The sequence below is a fragment of the Gastrolobium bilobum genome, unplaced genomic scaffold (assembly GCF_033153095.1).
Source record: "Gastrolobium bilobum isolate Gb01-03AN ecotype WA unplaced genomic scaffold, APGP_CSIRO_Gbil_v1 utg4400, whole genome shotgun sequence".
NCBI classification, from domain to species: domain Eukaryota; kingdom Viridiplantae; phylum Streptophyta; class Magnoliopsida; order Fabales; family Fabaceae; genus Gastrolobium; species Gastrolobium bilobum.
Window position 1 is genome coordinate 48,478 of NW_026896001.1, and position 19,915 is coordinate 68,392.

General features: G+C 35.0%; 3 protein-coding genes across 3 annotated transcripts; 2 read left to right on the forward strand and 1 right to left on the reverse strand.

The window, feature by feature from the left end:
* Positions 1-3,942: 3,942 nt before the first annotated feature.
* LOC133297188 (uncharacterized) lies at positions 3,943-8,342 on the forward strand. Its single transcript, XM_061496278.1, has 6 exons — positions 3,943-4,250; positions 4,335-4,512; positions 5,847-5,944; positions 7,424-7,520; positions 8,021-8,106; positions 8,198-8,342. Exons 1-6 carry the CDS (start codon positions 4,041-4,043, stop codon positions 8,249-8,251), a joined length of 723 nt encoding a protein of 240 aa, XP_061352262.1. The 5' UTR covers positions 3,943-4,040; the 3' UTR covers positions 8,252-8,342.
* A 3,110-nt stretch (positions 8,343-11,452) lies between these two features.
* LOC133297185 (pentatricopeptide repeat-containing protein At1g08610) lies at positions 11,453-15,030 on the forward strand. Its single transcript, XM_061496274.1, has 3 exons — positions 11,453-11,572; positions 11,881-13,921; positions 14,694-15,030. The coding sequence occupies exon 2, from the start codon at positions 12,079-12,081 to the stop codon at positions 13,846-13,848; it is 1,770 nt and encodes a 589-aa protein (XP_061352258.1). The 5' UTR covers positions 11,453-11,572; positions 11,881-12,078; the 3' UTR covers positions 13,849-13,921; positions 14,694-15,030.
* A 620-nt stretch (positions 15,031-15,650) lies between these two features.
* LOC133297194 (pentatricopeptide repeat-containing protein At3g04760, chloroplastic) lies at positions 15,651-17,743 on the reverse strand. Its single transcript, XM_061496289.1, has one exon. It carries the CDS (start codon positions 17,673-17,675, stop codon positions 15,915-15,917), a length of 1,761 nt encoding a protein of 586 aa, XP_061352273.1. The 5' UTR covers positions 17,676-17,743; the 3' UTR covers positions 15,651-15,914.
* Between the last annotated feature and the right edge of the window lie 2,172 nt (positions 17,744-19,915).

Here is a 19,915-nt window from a genome sequence, read left to right on the forward strand (position 1 = left end):
ATCAAAAATTAGTAATGAAAAAAAAAAAAAAAAAAAAAATTAGTAATGAATATATGGTAAGATTAGTTAACTCATTTTTAGAAAGTCATAATTTTTAATTCCAGTGTTTGAATCGGACAATTGTTTTTTGTTCCACGTACTTTTTTGATATTTATACACTAACAAATTCCTGTAAGATTATTTTTTAGTGTTGAAAATGAAAATAAAAATAAAAATAAAAATAGAAACTAGGTAACATCATTCACATAACCAAAATGTGCCAAACGGAAGATAAGGAAATATTTTTTTGAAATAAAAATTGACTCGGGATTTTCTAGCATGTAAATCTCAAAAGTTACATAAAATAAAATAAAAAAAATTACCTATTTTGAATATTCAAATTAAAAATTGTGGCCTTTTGAAAATTTTGTAGTAACATTTTCAAAATTTTGTGTTACATGTTATCATTACGTGAGTCTAGAATTTTTTTACTGACAATAAGTTCTAGCTGCCATGTGTCCTTGGCACAGAAACGTTCTGACTTCTTTGAACACTAAACTTGCTGTTGACAACGTAATTGGTGGCCTGAGAAATCGTGCTGCATGACATTTTAAACACTTATAACAGGTTTGCTATCATGACATTTTGGCAAAAAAAATTCTTTGTAACATTCGGGTAAATTTCCTAGGTTAAGCTACTTTCCGGATTGAAATGGCTTTTGATATTTGGGGTTGTTGGGTTAAATATATATATATATATTTTTTTTTTTTTTTTGTAAATAAAGAGGGTGGGTTAAATATTTAACAGCTGCAATCGATTATTTAGTATTTGGCTCGATAAACTATGAAAAATTGGGCACCGTACAAACATCCCGCAATCAACGGCCGAATGACACGTGCAGCTCTTATGGTCCCCACAAGGCGCGTGAGCCCACGTGGCATGTGTACCACCTGTCGGCACCACGTAACACCATGCGCGCCTTCGTTGATTCTCGTGCCCTCCTCCCAAGCCACGTGGATCGTCGTTCCAAACACAAACACAAATGCAAACGGAAACGAAAATCGTGCGTTGTGCTCTCAGTTTCCATCTTTTGCCTTCATCAATTTTTCCATTTTGGTTTGCTCTTAGTTTAGGGGACTTCAATGACGATGGATTGGATCATATTTCCACGCAAATGGTGGGGGACCTCTTCCCTTTTTGATGCATACGTTGTATTTACATTTTTTCTTATAATTTTTTTTTTTTTTTTTTTTTTTATCAAGGAAGTTAGAATATGTTACGTGAGCAGAGTGAAAATAATGAAAAATTTTTGGTAAATTAGTTTTAGTGTAATCTAACCTACCATTTAGTAGACTGAGCCAAGTTAATTTATGAGTTGCGACTCACTTTGATGGCTCTATTTTTAATCTATAGGCACTTGCACTTGTTATATTGAAAAAGTATTTAATAATAGTCATTAGCTAATGAAAGAAGACTCTTCTTTTTTATTTCTAATTTTATTAAAATAATTAGTATTTTCTGATATAGAAACATTATTATTTAATTAAATTAAATAAAAATATATTTTTTTTATGGAAAAACTAAATAAAAATATTTTACTTTGTAATAACAACTGAATATTTTATTTTGTAGTCCTAATATTTTTATAAACTCTATATTATAATGTACTTTTTACTGTTTATCTTGTTTAAAAATAAAAAATACGCCTTAAAAGACAACACAGACACGTGTTATGCATCAAAACTCTCGTTTTTATTTATCTTTAATTAAGAAAATGCTTGTAATTAGACGATAATATTTAAGTATTAGGAGTATAATAGAATCTTCCTTCTCCGTATTTTGAAACTATTAAATTGATATCCCCAATGTTTGCTAAAGGAATATAATTATTTGTTTTTTATTTATTGCTTTTAAAGTAGTTTTATAATCCATCTCGAGATCATGTCCAAAAATTTAAATAAATAAATCTCCACAGGACCCTAGTGCTCATGTTATTTCACTGGTATAAAAGAATAGGTTTCGTGCCTCCCACAAGCTCTAAATAAAAAAATTATACAAACTTCTCATCACGTGTATTTTGTACAGTATTAAAAAACCTTGAGCTCCGTACACACGAAAAGAAAGAATGAAAGAAAAACGAGGATGCTGTATTGAAATTTTAAACAGAAGTAAGTTAAAACCAAGGACTAATATTTAATTCCATAAAAACAGGCCCACGATGAGAAGCCAATAGTTTTTTTTCAGCCCAACATCATCCACTTTAGCCGCTTAACTTACTTTGACCGAAAAAAAAAAAAGCCGCTCACAAACCAAAAGAAGGGAAAATAATTTTCCTTTGAACATGGATTTTTTGTTTGAAACAATCATTAATTACAATCCTTAATTTATTTTCTTCTCGTTCTTTTGTCACTCGACTCACTCCTTTTCTCACATCAAATATCAAAAGTTCTTCTCAGATTAATTTTTTTTTTGAAAGAGTTCACTTTTTTTCTGCAGTCACTACATATAAGTTATTTGCAATAAGCCTAATATGATGTCGTTTTGAGATGAAAATCTTGTGATTTTGTAATTTTAATTTATTTCAAAATTATTTTAGTCTTTATAATGATAATTTTTTAATCTTTCAATCTCAAAATAACGTCGTTTTGAAAATAAATACAGAAATATTACTTTATTTTTTAAATACAATAATGAGAATTAAACATATAATTTAACCTTGACTAGAAAAATATTTTCCATAAGAGCACAAAGTACTTGTTACTCCTTTTATCAAATATAATAAAGGGTTTGGTGTTTGTCATTTTAAATGACATAAATTATGTCATATTAGGAGAGAGATAGAGAGAGATAGACACAGAAAAATTGAAATCATGAGAGAGAGAAAATGGATGGGTTTTTTTTAATTTAAAATTTAAATAATTTTTTTTCTATGTCTGTCTCTCACTTAAAAGGACAGAATGTTATGTCATTTAAAATGACAAACACTTTTCCCTATAAGTAACATTTTTACACTATTCTTGTCTTTATATTTATTTCCACCCATATCCCATATTTTTTTATTTTTGGACAAGAAGTATGTATTTTAAGGATAAATCTTTGGTGCATCAGATGTACCCAACTCAATACATATGTTTTTTTTTTTTCAGGTTTGAAAATTTTTTCATCACTTTTGAAATTTGTTTTTTGTACCTTAAAAAAGTTTTCTTCTTTTAGAAAAAAGAACCTATTTATGTTTTAGAAAATAAAAAAAAACCTATTTCCTTAATGAGTTGAATATTATCTGTGGGACAGTGACCATTTTGCCACGCTTCACCAAATTATTTATCAGACTGCCACGCGAACAGTAAAAATTTCCGAAATGCCACGCGGCATAATTCGTTACACTGTGCAGCGAATTATGTTTGCAAATAATTCGCTACACAGTGTAGCGAAATATGCAGTGTCAGGCTGCACAGTCAGCAAAAATGACACATGTCAAGCTGACAGCATAACAGGCATAATTCGCTACACACCCCAGCGAATTACTTGACATGTGTCTTTTTTGCTGACTGTGCAGCCTGACGCTGCATATTTCGCTATACTGTGTAGCGAATTATTTGCAAACATAATTCGCTGTACCGTGTAGCGAATTATGCCGCGTGGCATTCCGAGAATTTTTACTGTTCGCGTGGCAATTTGGTAAATAATTTGGTGAAGTGTAGCAAAATGGTCACTCTCCCATTATCTATTATCCAAATTAATGACTAAAACCCGTTAAACATTGATATAACCTAAACAAGGATAGAAAAGAACAAGTGAATAATCACCTTTGGTTTGAGTGAGTGGTGGATCATTTATCTCATCATAATAGCCCAGACAAGTTGGTACTGCTATTCTTCTTTCTACAATTTTTAGGCCCGTAGTTAAACTGTCACACATATATATGATAGTTAGGGTGGACCCACCCAGAATCCTCATGAAAGTTCTGGAGACATCAACGAAATCCAAACACCAAACAGCAACGTCATTTCTAATCCAAACACCACATAACCGTATCGAGTTGCGCCATTCATCACAATTCCATGGCAACACCACCGTCTTTCACGCAATCGCAGTTCGCCTATGCCAACACCACCTACTTCCCTGTGCCCTTTCACCTTCAGCAACCTACAACCCCTCACTACAGTACATCGTACGTCGCGGCTCCGGCTGTACAAATCCCTGCGCCTCCAGTTGTTGGTCCCGTTCTTCCGCCGCCGGTGGCCGGCGTATACTCCGTTCCCCAATATCAGGTCGGTGGTGTCGTTCGTGTTTAGAAATAAGAAAAGAAAGAATGTGGTATGATATAATTGATTGAATGTTTTGTGTTTGAATAGGCACATCAATTATTTGAGAGGGATGCACAGATAATAACACCGGAGGCTCTTGAGAGTGTCAAGGCAGCGATTGCGAGCAGTGACGTCGAGTACAAAGCTGAGACCAAGAAGAAAGCGGTTCCTCGCAAAGCTGCTGGCCAAACTTGGGAGGATCCTGTTCTTGCAGAGTGGCCAGAAGGTGCGTTGATGTTTTTAGTTATTGCTGTTTATTCGTTAGTTTTGTTTATGTATTTTGAAAGTTTTCTCATGAATGATAATCTATCATTCCTTAATTCGGTTTTGTGGAAGTAATTTGGATTGCGTGCGTATGTTTTTCTTTTTTGTCCCCAAGCCAGCCTATATGGAAATTGCATTCATTATTTTGACTTTTGAAGATTTTGGTGAGGGATGGAACTTGTAAAACACGCACGTACTGATGGTACTAGGCTTTTAGGAAGAAAGTTTTTAACTTGTGGAGTGTGATTATAGTAGCAGTCATGATCTGGTTTATAACTTGGAAATATAATTCAAATGTGAGTAGGAAGTCACACCTTGGCTAAAAATGAACGGAAAAGACTCATAAATTCATTGTCTTAAGGTTTTGGGTTAAGATATGGTGTCAGTCCAAACTTAGTATTTTGCCATTTGACCCATTAATGGAAGTATCCCCTGTACCAATCCAACATTAGTTTCAGGGCCAATGGTTTGGCTGGGTTGAGTATTTTGAGAATGTTGGTGTAGTGTAACTCCAATGTTTAAAGGAAGTTGTCCTTGAGGAGGAGCATGATTTCAGGACTCACATTTGAGGGGAGAATGTTGGAAATAGAATTTAAGTGAGTGGGAAGTCACACATTAAAAATGCACCAAGTGCAGACCATAATATATGAGTTGAAAAGACTCATAGGCTCATTGCCTTAAGGTTTTTGGTTGAGATATGATGTCAGACCACTCATTGTGGTTTGCCAATGGGCCCATTGGTGAAAGTATTAAGATTTGTGGCAGAGATTGCTGTTGAAGACATACATTTGAGGTGTCGTGAATTACTGATTTATCATTTGGGGTCTTTTATATAGACTGCACTGTTTACTTGATATTAATTTCTGCTTGATTGCTTATATTATTAAACAGGTTCTGAATAATATTTTAAGAAATTAAAGTTAGTGATTAAGGGGCTGAAGTTTCATTTACCTGCTCTGAGTGTTTTATTTTTTTAGGCATTGGCTCCTTGTTATTTTATTTCCACCATTTTTCTTTTAACACATAATCCCAGGCTTCTCGATTAGTAATATAATAAATCCCCTGGTCTTTACCAATTTTTATTATGGGTATAGTTTCATAAAGTGATTGGCTCGCTTTACGAATTGCTCCTTATCTTTGTGATGTAGAGATCTAGTATCCTGTTCTGTGTGTGTGTGTGTGTGTGTGTGTGAGAGAGAGAGAGAGAGAGAGAGAGAGAGAGAGACACTCAAACAAATTAGATGAGGATTCGTGAATTGATCTATCTTTTTCTTTTTCTTTTTTTTTGATAATCAGATGATTATCGGCTCTTTTGTGGTGATCTTGGTAATGAAGTGAATGATGATGTTCTTTCAAAAGCATTTTCACGGTTCCCTTCCTTTAATAAGGCACGAGTAAGTGGATCTCTTATATAACTCCAATTCTTTTATTTTTGGTAATGATTGGGTTAGTATGAGCATTTTCTATTTCCTCTTCAAATTTTTGTTTGAAGGGACAGAGTTGTTAATTTTTCCCAATTGGTTCATCGATTGCGACTAATCCGGTTCGAGCACTATCGGACCAATATAGGGAGCGGCTCTCCCAAGACTATTGTCTCCATTCCGAGGGCTCAAAGTCGAGACCTCTGGTTAATGAGATGAAACATCTTACTACTTGAACCAATGGATGTTGGTATGGTTTGTATATCTGAAGGTAGGTCTTGCTTGATAATTTACATTTGATTAGACATTTTTTTGATGTGTTATTTTGTCATCCCTGGTGTTCTCTCGTCATTGCTCATTATTCACAAATCAAGGGCAATTAGAATTGTGTAACGGTGACATAGTTTAATGCACTTGAATTGAATGGTCAATTCATTTAAGATTAATGTTCTGACTTGTAGTTGTAATTTTTTAAGATCTCAAAAGTCAGTTGGAATTAGGTTGACTTTTGAGTATTGGTTAACCAGTTTAAATTTGGAAGAGTTGGTGGAAGGTTAATAGGAACGTGGAATCTTTCAACCGGGTTTATTTTTTATTTTTTTTACCTGTCCCACTCTATTCAACTCCTTAACCTATATGGCTTTCTAACTATTTTTAGAATTCTTTCGACCAATGTATTTTTTTGGGTATAAGAATTAAGAAAGAAATAATTCTAGACGCAAGTAAGTATTTGTCTGCAAGAAATTAATGTGGAATTCTTTCATCAATATTTGAGGATATTTTTTGGTTTAGATGAAATTAATGTGTTAGCAAAGGAGCTTTTAAATTTGGCATATGAAAATCCCTCACCCGGGAGGGAGGGCTGGGAGGGACTCAGTGCTTTTGCATGTCAGCCAGAGATATGGGTGTACTTAAATTCACTTAGGATGAGAAGATTGGTTAAATAGTGGTTATTGAAAACATGAGCTGGGAAATCGGTCTTCATTGTGTTCTGTCTATTAACTAGTTTTTGGGTGAAGACCATTCTTTGCCATGTAGAGTTTTTGTGAATAATTAACAATCTGCATATTTTATAAGTTGGTGGAAATTAGGAGCTAAATCAGCACCCACCTCCTGAGTTGCTTTATGTATGTCCATTATTTAAATAATAATAATAATAAAATAAAAAATTAAATGTGTTTAGCAACTGTCATTGTAACTGAGAAATTTGTTGTTCTAAGTTTTGATAGCTGGAAAGAAGAATGCGGGTTATTAGAGAATGGAGATATAGTTAATTCTATCTAAAGAAATTTAGGCTTATCCGCACATGGTAGTCTGTCTGTCTGGAATTTGTAATTATCTCGTTTTGCTTGGCTCTAAACGATCTTAAACGTTTATTATTTACAATGTGTTTGTGGTGTATGTACTTTCCTTGTAATGTGTTGCGATTAAGGTGTGTTTGACCTTGTCTAGGTTGTCAGAGATAAGCGGACTGGAAAAACAAAGGGTTATGGATTTATAAGCTTTGCCAATCCTTCTGACCTCGCTGCCGCTCTTAAAGAAATGAATGGTTAGTAAATTGCCGACTTTTGCTATGCATGTCTTCTCTACTGTTCTGTTCTGTATTGTGTTCCTTTCTTTTATATGGGTGACCCTTTTATGAAAACCCCATAGGAGGCCTGTTCTCTTTTAACTGTTATTATGAGATGTATGAACTTATAAGCTTTGATACAGTGTAAATATTTTGATTTCAGATAATATTTACTTGTATGAGTCCCCGTATACAGGTTTACTGAAATCAACAGAGAGGTTTGGAATTATAAGGTTTGAAATATTTAAGAATTGAAAATCATATACAAGCACAAGCATACATGATATAGCCCTATAGGAGTATATACTAATAATAGCTTGTACGATCCAAAACCCTATTTAATGTAATATTGTTTCTCTTATGCATGAATGGATTTATGGCCTATCCAATTTCTGTCATAGAATCCTGTCAATCCAGGCAGAGAATATTGTAGCAAATGCAATGACTTATGTATCATGACTTTAATGTCTTGATTTTAGGTAAATATGTTGGAAATCGGCCAATAAAACTACGCAAAAGCAAGTGGAAAGAGAGGACAGATTACGAGGCACTGGATAAACAGAAGGTAGCAATTTGCCTTTCCAATAGTTTGAAATTATACAGTTAATGCATCCTCTTATGTGTCTAATTTGCTTATTTTATTGCTTGTATGGCAGAACCAAATCCAGAAGAAACCGAAACTTCCAAGGAAGGGTGTTCTGCACAAGTGATTTAGGCCGAGTCCGTTTAAGGCATACTACCAACTTAACCAAGTAGAACAGTTTTCGAAATAGAATATTTTTTCCATGTGAAATATATTTTCCACCGTAACCCAAAAAAATAAAATAAAATAGAATAAAACTTGACCTTCAGATAATTGTGTCCTGGGAAATTTGTGCTGTTTATTAAATACTATTCTTATTTTAAACTTCATTTCCAATGTAAAAAAACAAAAACAAATTATCTATGCGAACCAGCATAAATTGCCCGGTATGAAACGATTTTTTTTTTTTTAGTGGTAAAAAAATAAAAAATTAGTATATATGCTTGTGTCATTTGATTCAACTCCTTCACTATTAGACCTCCCAAGTGCAACCATAAGAATCATTTGGAAAAGTTTGAGAACCTACATCAATCAAGTGAAAGATTTATTCTACTAAGCAAGAGGAAAATTCTTGTCTGGGAACAAAATTGGAATATTTTTTAAGCACATAGCAATATATTAATTCGTTGTTGTTCACCTAATCTTTGGGGACTTCTCGTGTTTGACCTTTTTTAATATGCTGTCACGGGCATAAATAATGATACCTTACGGTGCAAGTCAACAAAATGAAACCTGGAAAGGGTTCCTACATGTTTGAGCCTCTTACCAATGGTGCTAAACACACAAATTTATAGGGCATGAACCTGTAATGTGAACCCCCAAACTCTACGAGTAATAATGAATGTATTAGAAGATTCAACAGTCATTAGCTACCTTCTCATTTGGTATCATAACAAAACTGCTTTGTTGAATATTTGGTAACATCTATTGTGTCTGTGGAAAAGTTAATCAAGCTAGAACTAAGAAGGGAACATATTCTCATGTAGCATAACGATTAAAATTCCCGAGACAGAAAAAGCAGTTGAGTTGGAAGACATCACCTAACCCAGATGCAGACAAAGCTGAAAGTAGAATTTTACTGCAGCATAACATAATGCGTAAACCAAAATCACCATTTATTAGATTTAAAATTTCAGCAGTTCTTGTGTTAAGCTCTGCTTGCTAAAGTGGCCGATTGCTGGGTTAACACAAACCTAGTCAATGTTGTTTTCATATGCGAATTTCCAGATAGCTTTCAATGTATAACTCGAACTGGGCAAGGGATCAGTTTACCAGTTACCGGGTTGACCCGGCCGGTTCGAACGGAGTTTTAAAATACTGGTCAAAACCCCTGTGAAAGCATTGGCAATATAGCTAGCTCCATAGCTATTGTCTAGTGAATTCATGGTTGAAAGTAGTAAGCTGTAATCAAATTCTTGACACTGAAGAGTACTTAAGGAAGCTTATCAATTGTAACTTTTCTCTCACATGAGGAACACACAATCATGCTGCTCACATATGCCATTGTAATGACAACGCACATAAATGTTACATAGAAAACATGTTATTCAGTTCCCGGATCAATATAGTTCAGTCCCTTAATTACATATGCTTTATCATAAATCTAGGTCCTTAAACAATAATACTTATTTCCTTTATTTATCTCACTTCCACAATTACTTTTCCAACCTTTTTTATTCAATCGGACATTTTACGTGGTAATCGATTAATGATTTTCAAGAAAATAAAGCCTGAATTGTTTCGGTTGATTTTGTCGTTACTCGGTGTGCAAATATGTAATGGCAGCAAGCGTTTGAGTTTTAGGGTTGTGATCATGGGTCGGATCAACCCATAATTAACTTAATCCGACCCAATCATTTTTTTTTTGGGTTGGATCGGGCGGTTAACTGTTAGGGAGTGTTTGGTATGGAGAATCCGATAAATTTTTTGGAAAAGTGGTGTAGGTCAAATACATTTATCATATTTGGTATGTGTTTAATTTATCAAATGCCAGTCAAAATAGTTTTGTACTAGACTGCAAAAAAAAAAATGCACTTTGAAACATGGTATTTTTTTAATCTGAGTAATGAACAGACCTCCTTTTCAATTTGAAGACCAAAATGCCATGAATAAAATGTATTTGAACATAATGGATTGCTAAAACGTACTTGCTCTAATTAAAATTTTGAACATAATGGGTAATTTTGTAATTTCATTATACATTCCTATCAATATTTCATCATCAACCAAACATAGTATTAGTAAAAATAATCCTTTTCCAGAAAAATTAGCACCTACCAAACATCTTTTTGTAACTTATCCAGATCAAAAAAATTTCCACCATACTCTAAAATATTTTTTTTTCTCGATTATAAAATTTTTTCCCATACCAAATACCCCTTTAGGTGGTGTTTGGTTGACAGTTTTTTAAGATTTTCCTATGCAAATGAAGCAAGCAATCCACTTTGCACTTGTTCGGTTCAACAGATTCACTGAGATTCCCCAGTCATGCTATTTGCATAGCATTTTCAATATTGTCTTCCAATGCTAGCTTTTTTCATTGTTTAGAAAGAGATGTTGGAGGTGGTTTTTTGTGGATAGCCGAGTAAACCACTTTTTGACAAAATATTCCAGACCATTATACCCTCTGAAAGCAACCAAATATATAAGGGTTCTCAACCAGAAAAGAAGCCAACTGATACGACCATAAACTCCTCATAGCTGATGCCACCATCCTGGAGAAGGTCATCGATTTTCTCACTCAAGTTGTTGCCTTGACACGTGGCAACTATGTAGTCCTTGCGGTCACAAAACAACTTTGAGAAGTCAATGTTACTAGACAACACAGGTTCAGCAATTACAAATCCTAAACCAAGCTATACAATTAAGACCAACGCTTATGATTAGAAAGGCACAAAAAAGGAATAACCAAATCAATGGAAAACAAGGATATTTTCGTAATTGTCACTTATTTTTCCATCTATATTTTACCTCAAACCAAATATAAACTTTATAAATCTTACCTAATTTGCCCGGTAAGTTTTTTTCCAATCAAACAACTTTTTTTACATTTTCCTACCTAACTCACTTTCTAATTATTTTTTTATCAATTATATTTCTCTATTATTCGAAAAATTTCTCCTCGACTAACTTGGATAGATATATAACTGATCCAATAAGTTTGTTTGCTTTTGAACCCACTGAACCAACTTGGGTCAAATAGGGATTAAAATAAAAATAAAAACCCTCTATTTCTTTTTCTTCTTTTGGTAAGTAAAAATCCTCTGTTTCTGACAAGCAGAGATAGGGTTTTTTTAGGGGTTTAAGAAAAAAAAATTCGCTCCTCCCTTCACAGACATTAGAAACAGATTATTTCACCCTAACACACCGACTCCTTCATTCTGCAGCCGTCGCCGCCGCCGGTGACCTGAACCACTGACCGTCATCTGTCGTCCCTCCCACATCGACGGTATAACTTCTTGTCTGTAACGTTGTCTTATCCATTAGTTGCATAGACAATCACAGAACAAAGTATATTAAACACACGGTTACTTTCATTTTTCTACCAATTGTAATGTACGAAGCAGTGTAACTTTCACTATTTCAACTATAAACATGCCTTCCCCTACCAATGATGTTTATTAGATTATTACATGATGATGGTTTTAAGAAATGCTTTCCTTTAGATTATTACCGTCTCTTTCTACTTGTTGTATGCTATTTCTCATGTATATTTATTGTAACTAAGATACGTGTTATTGTTTTGAATTTTCACAGCTTGGTTTTTCATATCAAGTGAGAAGAGGATAAGGTGAATGTCTTACTGTCTACGTGGATTTTATCAATCTTCCAGTTCCATAACTGATCTGTTTATTGGGATTAATTGAGCAAGAAGGTATAAATAGCTAAAAGTACACCGTTTATATATCTTCATAGCTTGAGAGAGAGTCCAATCAATATACTTGAACAAAAAAGATGGGATATTTAGCTACTCTGCAAAATAATATTTTCTGCTTCCATTCTTTGAATGGTCTGCGTGGGTGTAACAAACAAGAGAGTTGTATTTTGGGTGCTAGTTCTGCTTTGGATCGTAGTTCAAGTAACAAATCACCTTTGCTACACCAAATTTGTTTTAGTGATTACTTTTGTACAACTAAATATCCTTTGCTGCGGAAAGGGTTGCAGTGTAGAAGTTTGCAGGGAAATGTTTTAATTGATAGAGTTAATAAAGTTGACCATGAAGATTTGGGCTTTGAAAGTTATTATGTTAGGGACAGGAGAAAATCCAGGGAACTAGAGGATTCAAACAAGTCTATAGATTCTCCAGCTATGTTACCAGAGGGACCATTTGTCAGAAATGATGAGAAGAATAACAATAAAATTCTTCAGAAACTATGCATTCAGGGGAGGTCAATGACTGCAGCAAGGTTGATTGATATTATGGCACGTAAAAGCCAAATACCCCATTTCCCTTCTTGTGAAAATTTGATTCGAGGTTTTATCAGAAACAATCAGGTAGATAAAGCTTGCCAAGTCATGAAGATTATGGTCATGTCTGGCGGTGTTCCTGATATAATTACGTACAACATGGTTATTGGTGGCCTGTGTAAAATTGGTCATTTAAGATCTGCTGTTGATCTGGTAGAAGATATGAGCTTGAGTGGTTGCTCCCCAGATGCAATTACTTATAATAGAATAATTCGCTGCATATTTGAAAAGGGAAATTTCAGCCAGGCTGTTACTTTCTGGAAGGACCAATTGAGAAAAGGGTGCCCTCCTTATCTGATTACCTATACTGTGCTTCTTGAGCTGGTCTGCAGATATTGTGGGGCTACTCGAGCCCTAGAAGCACTGGAAGATATGGCAATGGAAGGCTGCTATCCCGATATCGTTACATACAATGCTCTTCTAAATTTTACTTCTAAACGAGGGAAATATGAGGATAGTGCTTTGGTTATATTTAATCTTCTATCCCATGGGTTGCTGCCCAATGTTGTGACATACAATACTCTTATCCACTCTCTTAGCAGCCATGGGTATTGGGATAAAGTTGATGATATTGTGAAGATTATGAATGAGACTTCCTGTCCTCCTTCACTTGTTACTTATAATATTCTGCTAAATGGTTTATGTAAATCTGGACTTCTGGATCGTGCCATAAGCCTCTACAGCACAATGGTTTCTGAGAACTGTTCACCAGACATTATAACTTACAATACGCTTCTAAGTGCTATGTGTAAAGCAGGGTTTATAGATGAGGGCATCCAGTTGCTTTACCTATTGGTAGGTACTAGCTGTTCTCCTGTGTTGGTCACCTATAATACCGTAATTGATGGGTTGGCTAAAATGGGATCTATAGAATCGGCAAAAAAATTGTATGATGAAATGGTGGAAAAAGGAATTGTTCCTGATGAAATTACTCACAGTTGTTTAATTAGGGGTTTTTGCCAAGTGGACCAACTTGAGGAAGCTGTGGAGCTATTAAAGGAGATGTATAAGAACGGACAAAAGATAAAAAATACTACTTATAGATGTATAATCCTTGGATTATGCAAACAAAGGAAGGTTGATGTTGCAATTCAAGCTCTAGATTTGATGGTAAAAAGTCAGTGCAAGCCAGATGAGAGGATATATTATGCTTTAACTAAAGCTGTGGCTGACGGGGGTATGGTAAGAGAGGCTAATGATCTGCATCAGAGGTTGATCGAATGGAAGATTCTAAAAGAGGAAATTGTGTTGAATTAGTTGGAGTTTGCACATAAAGATTGGCCAAATCTCAAACTCTTCTGGCCATGTACAGATTATACAGTCATATCAGGTGATTTTTTTAATCCTTTTTGTTTGTGGGATTTTGATCCTCTCCTGATTGGAATGGTGTCATACTCCCCAAGTTCTCTCAATTTCCCTCTAATCATGTAAAGACTAGAGAGATATAGAGAACTTGGGGAACATATCCTCTTCTGAGAAGAAGAGTATCTGATTCCTTGTTCGTGAGAGCTGTTAATCATCAGTTGAATTTAATGATGGCTACAAGTTTTGTGCCTCTTGTTCATGCCATTTTTTATGTTGATGGCTTGATGCAGCTATTTTTATAATTATTCTAACAAAAAAAATCTGTCATCACGTTATATGGTTTAAGTGCATTTCCCCCCTTTTTATGTTAGCTTGTGATTTACCTTGTTCCTTGCATGTCTGGGGTTACTTGATCATCTTCAATGTTATTATATTTTACTAAAGTAAGCATAATTTAATACTACTGACCTTAAGCTGAAATTATAGTGTATTAGTGTATGCTTAGGGTTGTTTTGACATGATATGTCCATGGTATGCGAAGCATGAGGCTATCAATCCTTGTATTCATTTGCTTAAATATAATTTCATTCTCTGGTGCGATCTCACCTTTTGAATATCAGAATATCCATTTAAGTAGGAAGTCTCTTTACTAAATTCTTATTGTCGTATTCCTATCATGGTGTTATTCAAAGATAGAATTTGTTCCAGTGGTAGTTTTATGTAATAAATCATGGTCTCTCCCTCTCCTCTTTTAAGACTTGAAGTAAGCTCTTACTGCGTGTATTTGCCATTGCCAGGATATAGTTGTTGGGAAGTTTTGATAGATATTCACTTGGGAACTGCAAAGTCCAACAGGATCGGTAGCTGAAGTTGACATGAACACGTCTTCGTGTCAAATTATTTTTAATGTCAATCCAATCTTCAAGTTTGCAGATTTTAGAAAACTCGATGTGGATAAACAGTGTATTGTGATCCTTTTTTTGGTTTTGGTAGTTATAAGCTCGTTTTTGTTGACTTAATGGCATTGTGTACCATCTAAAAGGGATTGAAGTCAGTCGCTATGCTGCACATATACATTTGCTCTTAGGTTTTTTTTTTTTCATTTTTGTGTGTAGAAGAAACATGAATGTGAACTTCGGCTATTGGTTCAAAATGGGTATGATGCAGTTTGTGACTCATTAATCCTAAATGCAAGAGAGATGTTTAAGTAAAGGTTCTAGTGTAATGATACTCGTATTTTCGTTTAGAGAAGCCAGTCTAAGAATCCACTTAATTATAAAAAGAGGAAAGGAACTTTTGGAGGTCTCAAAACTTTTTTTATACTTCAAAAAAAGCAAATGCGTTATCAACTTAACAATCACCCTAATTATTAAAAGCATTTGCCTTTTTGTGCTGATTTCTAGAAACATTTTTCCTTTCGTTTTATACACACTTCATATTTTTGCGAATTCGCTTTGCTTGATTCATATTATTTTAACAACTTCATAAGTCTTAATGATATGTTTTCAAGTTATGATATTACACAACGTATGCATTTTGACAGACTTTGTTATAAGTCATTGGTAGCAATAATTACAATCTCAATGCAGCAAAGGCTGGATAACAGTGCCTTGATCAGAAGCAATGACTGTCCGCGTGATATTTTTTGCCCCTTAAACTTAACAGAAAGCAATAAATTAACAAAGAATTCATTAGATTGAGCTGAACAAAATTCTCATGTGAGAACACCAGGATAAATCAGTTTTCTGCCAAGAATTTAGTTTAATCTAATAAAGCGAGCTCTTTGTACACATTAAGTTATGATATTACACAACGTATGCATTTTGACAGACTTTTTTATAAGTCATTGGGTAGCAATAATTACAAACTCAATGCATCAAAGGCTGGATAACAGTGTCTTGATCAGAAGCAATGACTGTCCGCTTGATATTAACTGCCCCTTAAACTTAACAGAAATAAATAAATTAGCATAGAACTCATTAAATTGAGCTGAACAAAAACACCTGGATAAATCAGGTTTATGCCAAGAATTTAGTTTGATCTGATAAAGCGAGCTCTTTGTACACATCAAGCATGGGAAAGGTTTTATGTAAACGTTTGAATGAATTTTCAGAAATAGCATCCATACTAACAAGGGAATCAGCCAGCTCCATCGCTTCATTTCGCCATCCAGCAAAACCAATCCCTTCTACCAATAAAGTGTAGGTAGTTTCATTTGGATGACATCCTTTGTCAACCATGGCTATTAGCACCTCAATGGCGTCTATGATTCTGTGCACTTTGCACAACCCAAGAAGAACAATGTTGTAACTAATAACTGTAGGCTTACACTTGCTACTTTCCATGTCCACTAACAACCCAATGGCCTGATCCACCATTCCATCTCTGCACAAGCAAGATATAAGTGAATTATATGTGATCCTGTCAGCATCTATACCGTTGCTTAACATCTCTAAAATCATCCCCAGTGCTCTAATTTTGTCCCCACTACTCCATAGTGCACTGAACATTGTATTATAAGAACTTGCATTTGGAGGACAACCCACTTCACCAAGCTTCTCAAAGATGTTCAAAGCCTCATCAGCTTTTCCATTCTTGCATAGACAGGCCAAGATTGTGTTATAGTTGACAATATCAGGCAAGCAACCATCAGAGATCATAGTCTCCAATAACTCTATTGCCAAATCTACTCTGCCTTCTTTGCAGAAAGTAGAAATCAATGGATCATAGCTATAAGCATCAGGACTTAACCCTTTCTCCTTCATAACCTTCAACACATTCACAGCCTCGTCAACTTTGCCATCACGACATAGCGAACTAATCAAAATGCTGTAGGTCACAACGCTTGGCTCACGACCTTTTACGAACATATCAGACATCAACCTCTCTCCAGCTTCCCATTTGCCTTCATTCAAAAGACTCCTTAGCAGAATATTGTACGAAACCACATCTGGGCCACAACCCTTTGTACTTATACTGTTAACAAACTCAAAGGCTTGATCCACCAACCCTTCTTTGCACATACCCCTTATAATAGCATGGTAAGTGTACATGTCAGGTTGAAGCCCTCTTGACAACATCTCATCCAAAAGCTTCATGGCTTCATCAATGCCACCCTCTATAATGGTTGCTTCTATCAAGATGGTGTAAGTGATCACAGTGGGCTTGCAGTTATCTTTCAGCAACTGATCCATGACCCTTAAAGCCAAATCAAGCTTTCTCCTACCACAAAGATTCCCAATGAGTATGTTATAGGTAACAACATCAGGGGAGAAACCCCTCTTCTTCATTCTATCAAGCACTTTATTTGCACCATCAATTCTATCAGCCTTGCAGAACCCACTTATCACTGCATTGTAAGCGAAAACATCAGGCTCACCATGCTTTTCCAATATCTCCATAACCTTCATCGCTTTCTCAATTTTCTTGGAATTGAAAAACCCCTTAATCAGCTTTGTGCACAGAATAACGTCGGGTTTGTAACCCTTGTTGACCATGTTCTGAAGAAAATAGAGGGACTCGTTATACTTGCCTGCTTTGCAGGATCTGTTGAGGGCTTTCATGAGATGGGTATCTCGAAAGTCGTAATTTTGAGCAATTTTCGGCCTTGTATCACAAGAATCAACCCTGACATGTCTCTTGTTGTTGTTCCTTCGTTTGCTAGTGCTACCTTCATTTAGAAGTGGGGTTGTGCAATTAACAACAGTGTTGGAATTTGAATACCAAGTACGCTTAAAAGGGAGGGTCTGCGACAGAAATTCAGTTGAAACCGTTGTCATTGATGAATGATGATGATGATGATGATGATTTTGTTTGCTGTTGCAGTTTTTGGTAAATCATGGACAAACAGTTGTCACATAACAGCAGAAATTGAAGGGCGTGTGAATGGTCAGTTATGGATAAGGGATGAATCCAACACAACACAAGTGAATTGAGACCTTAATTATTATTTTATTTTAATTTTCATGAAATTTACTTTATCCTATCCATATCCGGCTTTTTGACCCTTATGCCCCTTAATTAATAATTAATTACCAAATTGCCCCTCATTCAAAACTATTTCGAAAATTTACCCTCCCCAACAAACATAACACCAATCTGCCCCTGTTTGACCGTTGACCACGAAGCCTACCCGGGTACACCATTACCTACCCGGGTAAATTTTGAAACTTTTTATCTACCCGAGTATGTAGGGGTGTACCCGGGTAGAGTTCTTGAATCTGGGAAAATGTTTGAATTATTTACCCGGGTACGGAGCAGTGTACCCGGGTAAACATCGACGGTAGGGTTTTAAAATACCCCAGCAGCCCCATTTCGAAAACCCACAAAAGGGGTACCCGAGTAGAGCTGCTGGAGGAGTGTCATCTTGAGCGATTTCAGGCATAATCTTGCACTAATTCGTCTTGTTTGTGATCATCATTCGCGGACCTTGCAACCTCTCTGCCTTCTACCGATTGAAATCGATCAAAGGTGCATTTTTTTTTCAGTTTTTTCAATTATGTTATGATTTCTGTTCTGATTCATTGTATTTTCGTTTATATCATTTGATTCTGTCCGAATTATTTTATCAATTTGTATGTCACACATATGTCATACGCGGTGGATGGAATGTATGCCTTCTGACCCCATTTTTTGAAGAATTCTCTCCTTCAGTTCATTGCATGTAGTGCCCACTTTGATTTTCATCGTTTTTGTTTTTCCTTCAAATCGGACACCGTTCGGACCTTCAAAATGCCTCCCATTGTAGTAAATAACTATAGGAACCATGTTTGGACTTGAACTCATCTTTCACACAAAAATTAGATCTAGGTTTTGGGTTTGGAGGTTGGTTCGGATTTTTTAGCACAAAATGGGAGTGTGGAGATGTAATCTCAATGTCCCACCAAGATTCAGCTTTCTGAAATGATGAGATGAAATATGTGTGATGTTTCGGATTAGAGAGGGTAAGAGAGAAAGATTTGGGGTTTCAAAAACCCTATACCTCGCAACAATGGCCGAAACCCATACATATTGGGGTTTCTGGACGCGATTTACCCGGGTACACTGCTCCTTACCCGGGTAAATAATTCAAACATTTTCCCGGATTCAAGAACTCTACCCGGGTACACCCCTACATACTCGGGTAGATAAAAAGTTTCAAAATTTACCCGGGTAGGTAATGGTGTACCCGGGTAGGCTTCGTGGTCAACGGTCAAACAGGGGCAGATTGGTATTATGTTTGTTGGGGAGGGTAAATTTTCGAAATAGTTTTGAATGAGGGGCAATTTGGTAATTAATTATTAATTAAGGGGCATAAGGGTCAAAAAGCCATCCATATCCCTATCATATGAACAAAAACAATAAAAAATTCAAGATCCTCTCCTATATACCTTTTTCTTTATTTTAATTTTACTATTTATCATTCATTCACATAAGTTAAGATTATTTTGTTCCCGCTCCCGAGTTACCTGTGTAGTTATGTACGTGAAAATTGTGATTGTTCTTAACTTGCAAAGTTATTAATGAGACTGAAAAAACTGTATAGTAAATTAAGAAGAATGCGTGTAATTTTATATGATAAATGTACAACTAAGTCAATAATAAAATTTAATAATTTAACAATGATAACTAATCATTTCATTCCATTTCGTTCTATTTTAATAAATTAAACTAAAAAAAATTTAGGCTAAATAATCAGGTTATATAAATTTGGTTGTCCTATCAAGAATCAAGTTGATTGAATAATCAAATATATATAAAAACCTAATAAAATTATCAGTTTTGTTTTACAAATAAATTACTTACCATTTTATTTCATATTCTAAATTCTGTTTATACTAGTAGTCAATACTAATCAATTAACTAATTATTTAACACAGCAATATTAAATTACAAATCAATCTTAACTAATTGCAATCCCTATCAATATGCCTGTTTAATTCATACAGATGATAATTAGAGTGGTTTCTAAACTAGATTTATCAGATAAATTTGTCAGCATAATTAATTTTTACATGCTGACACCTTGATAAATAAGATA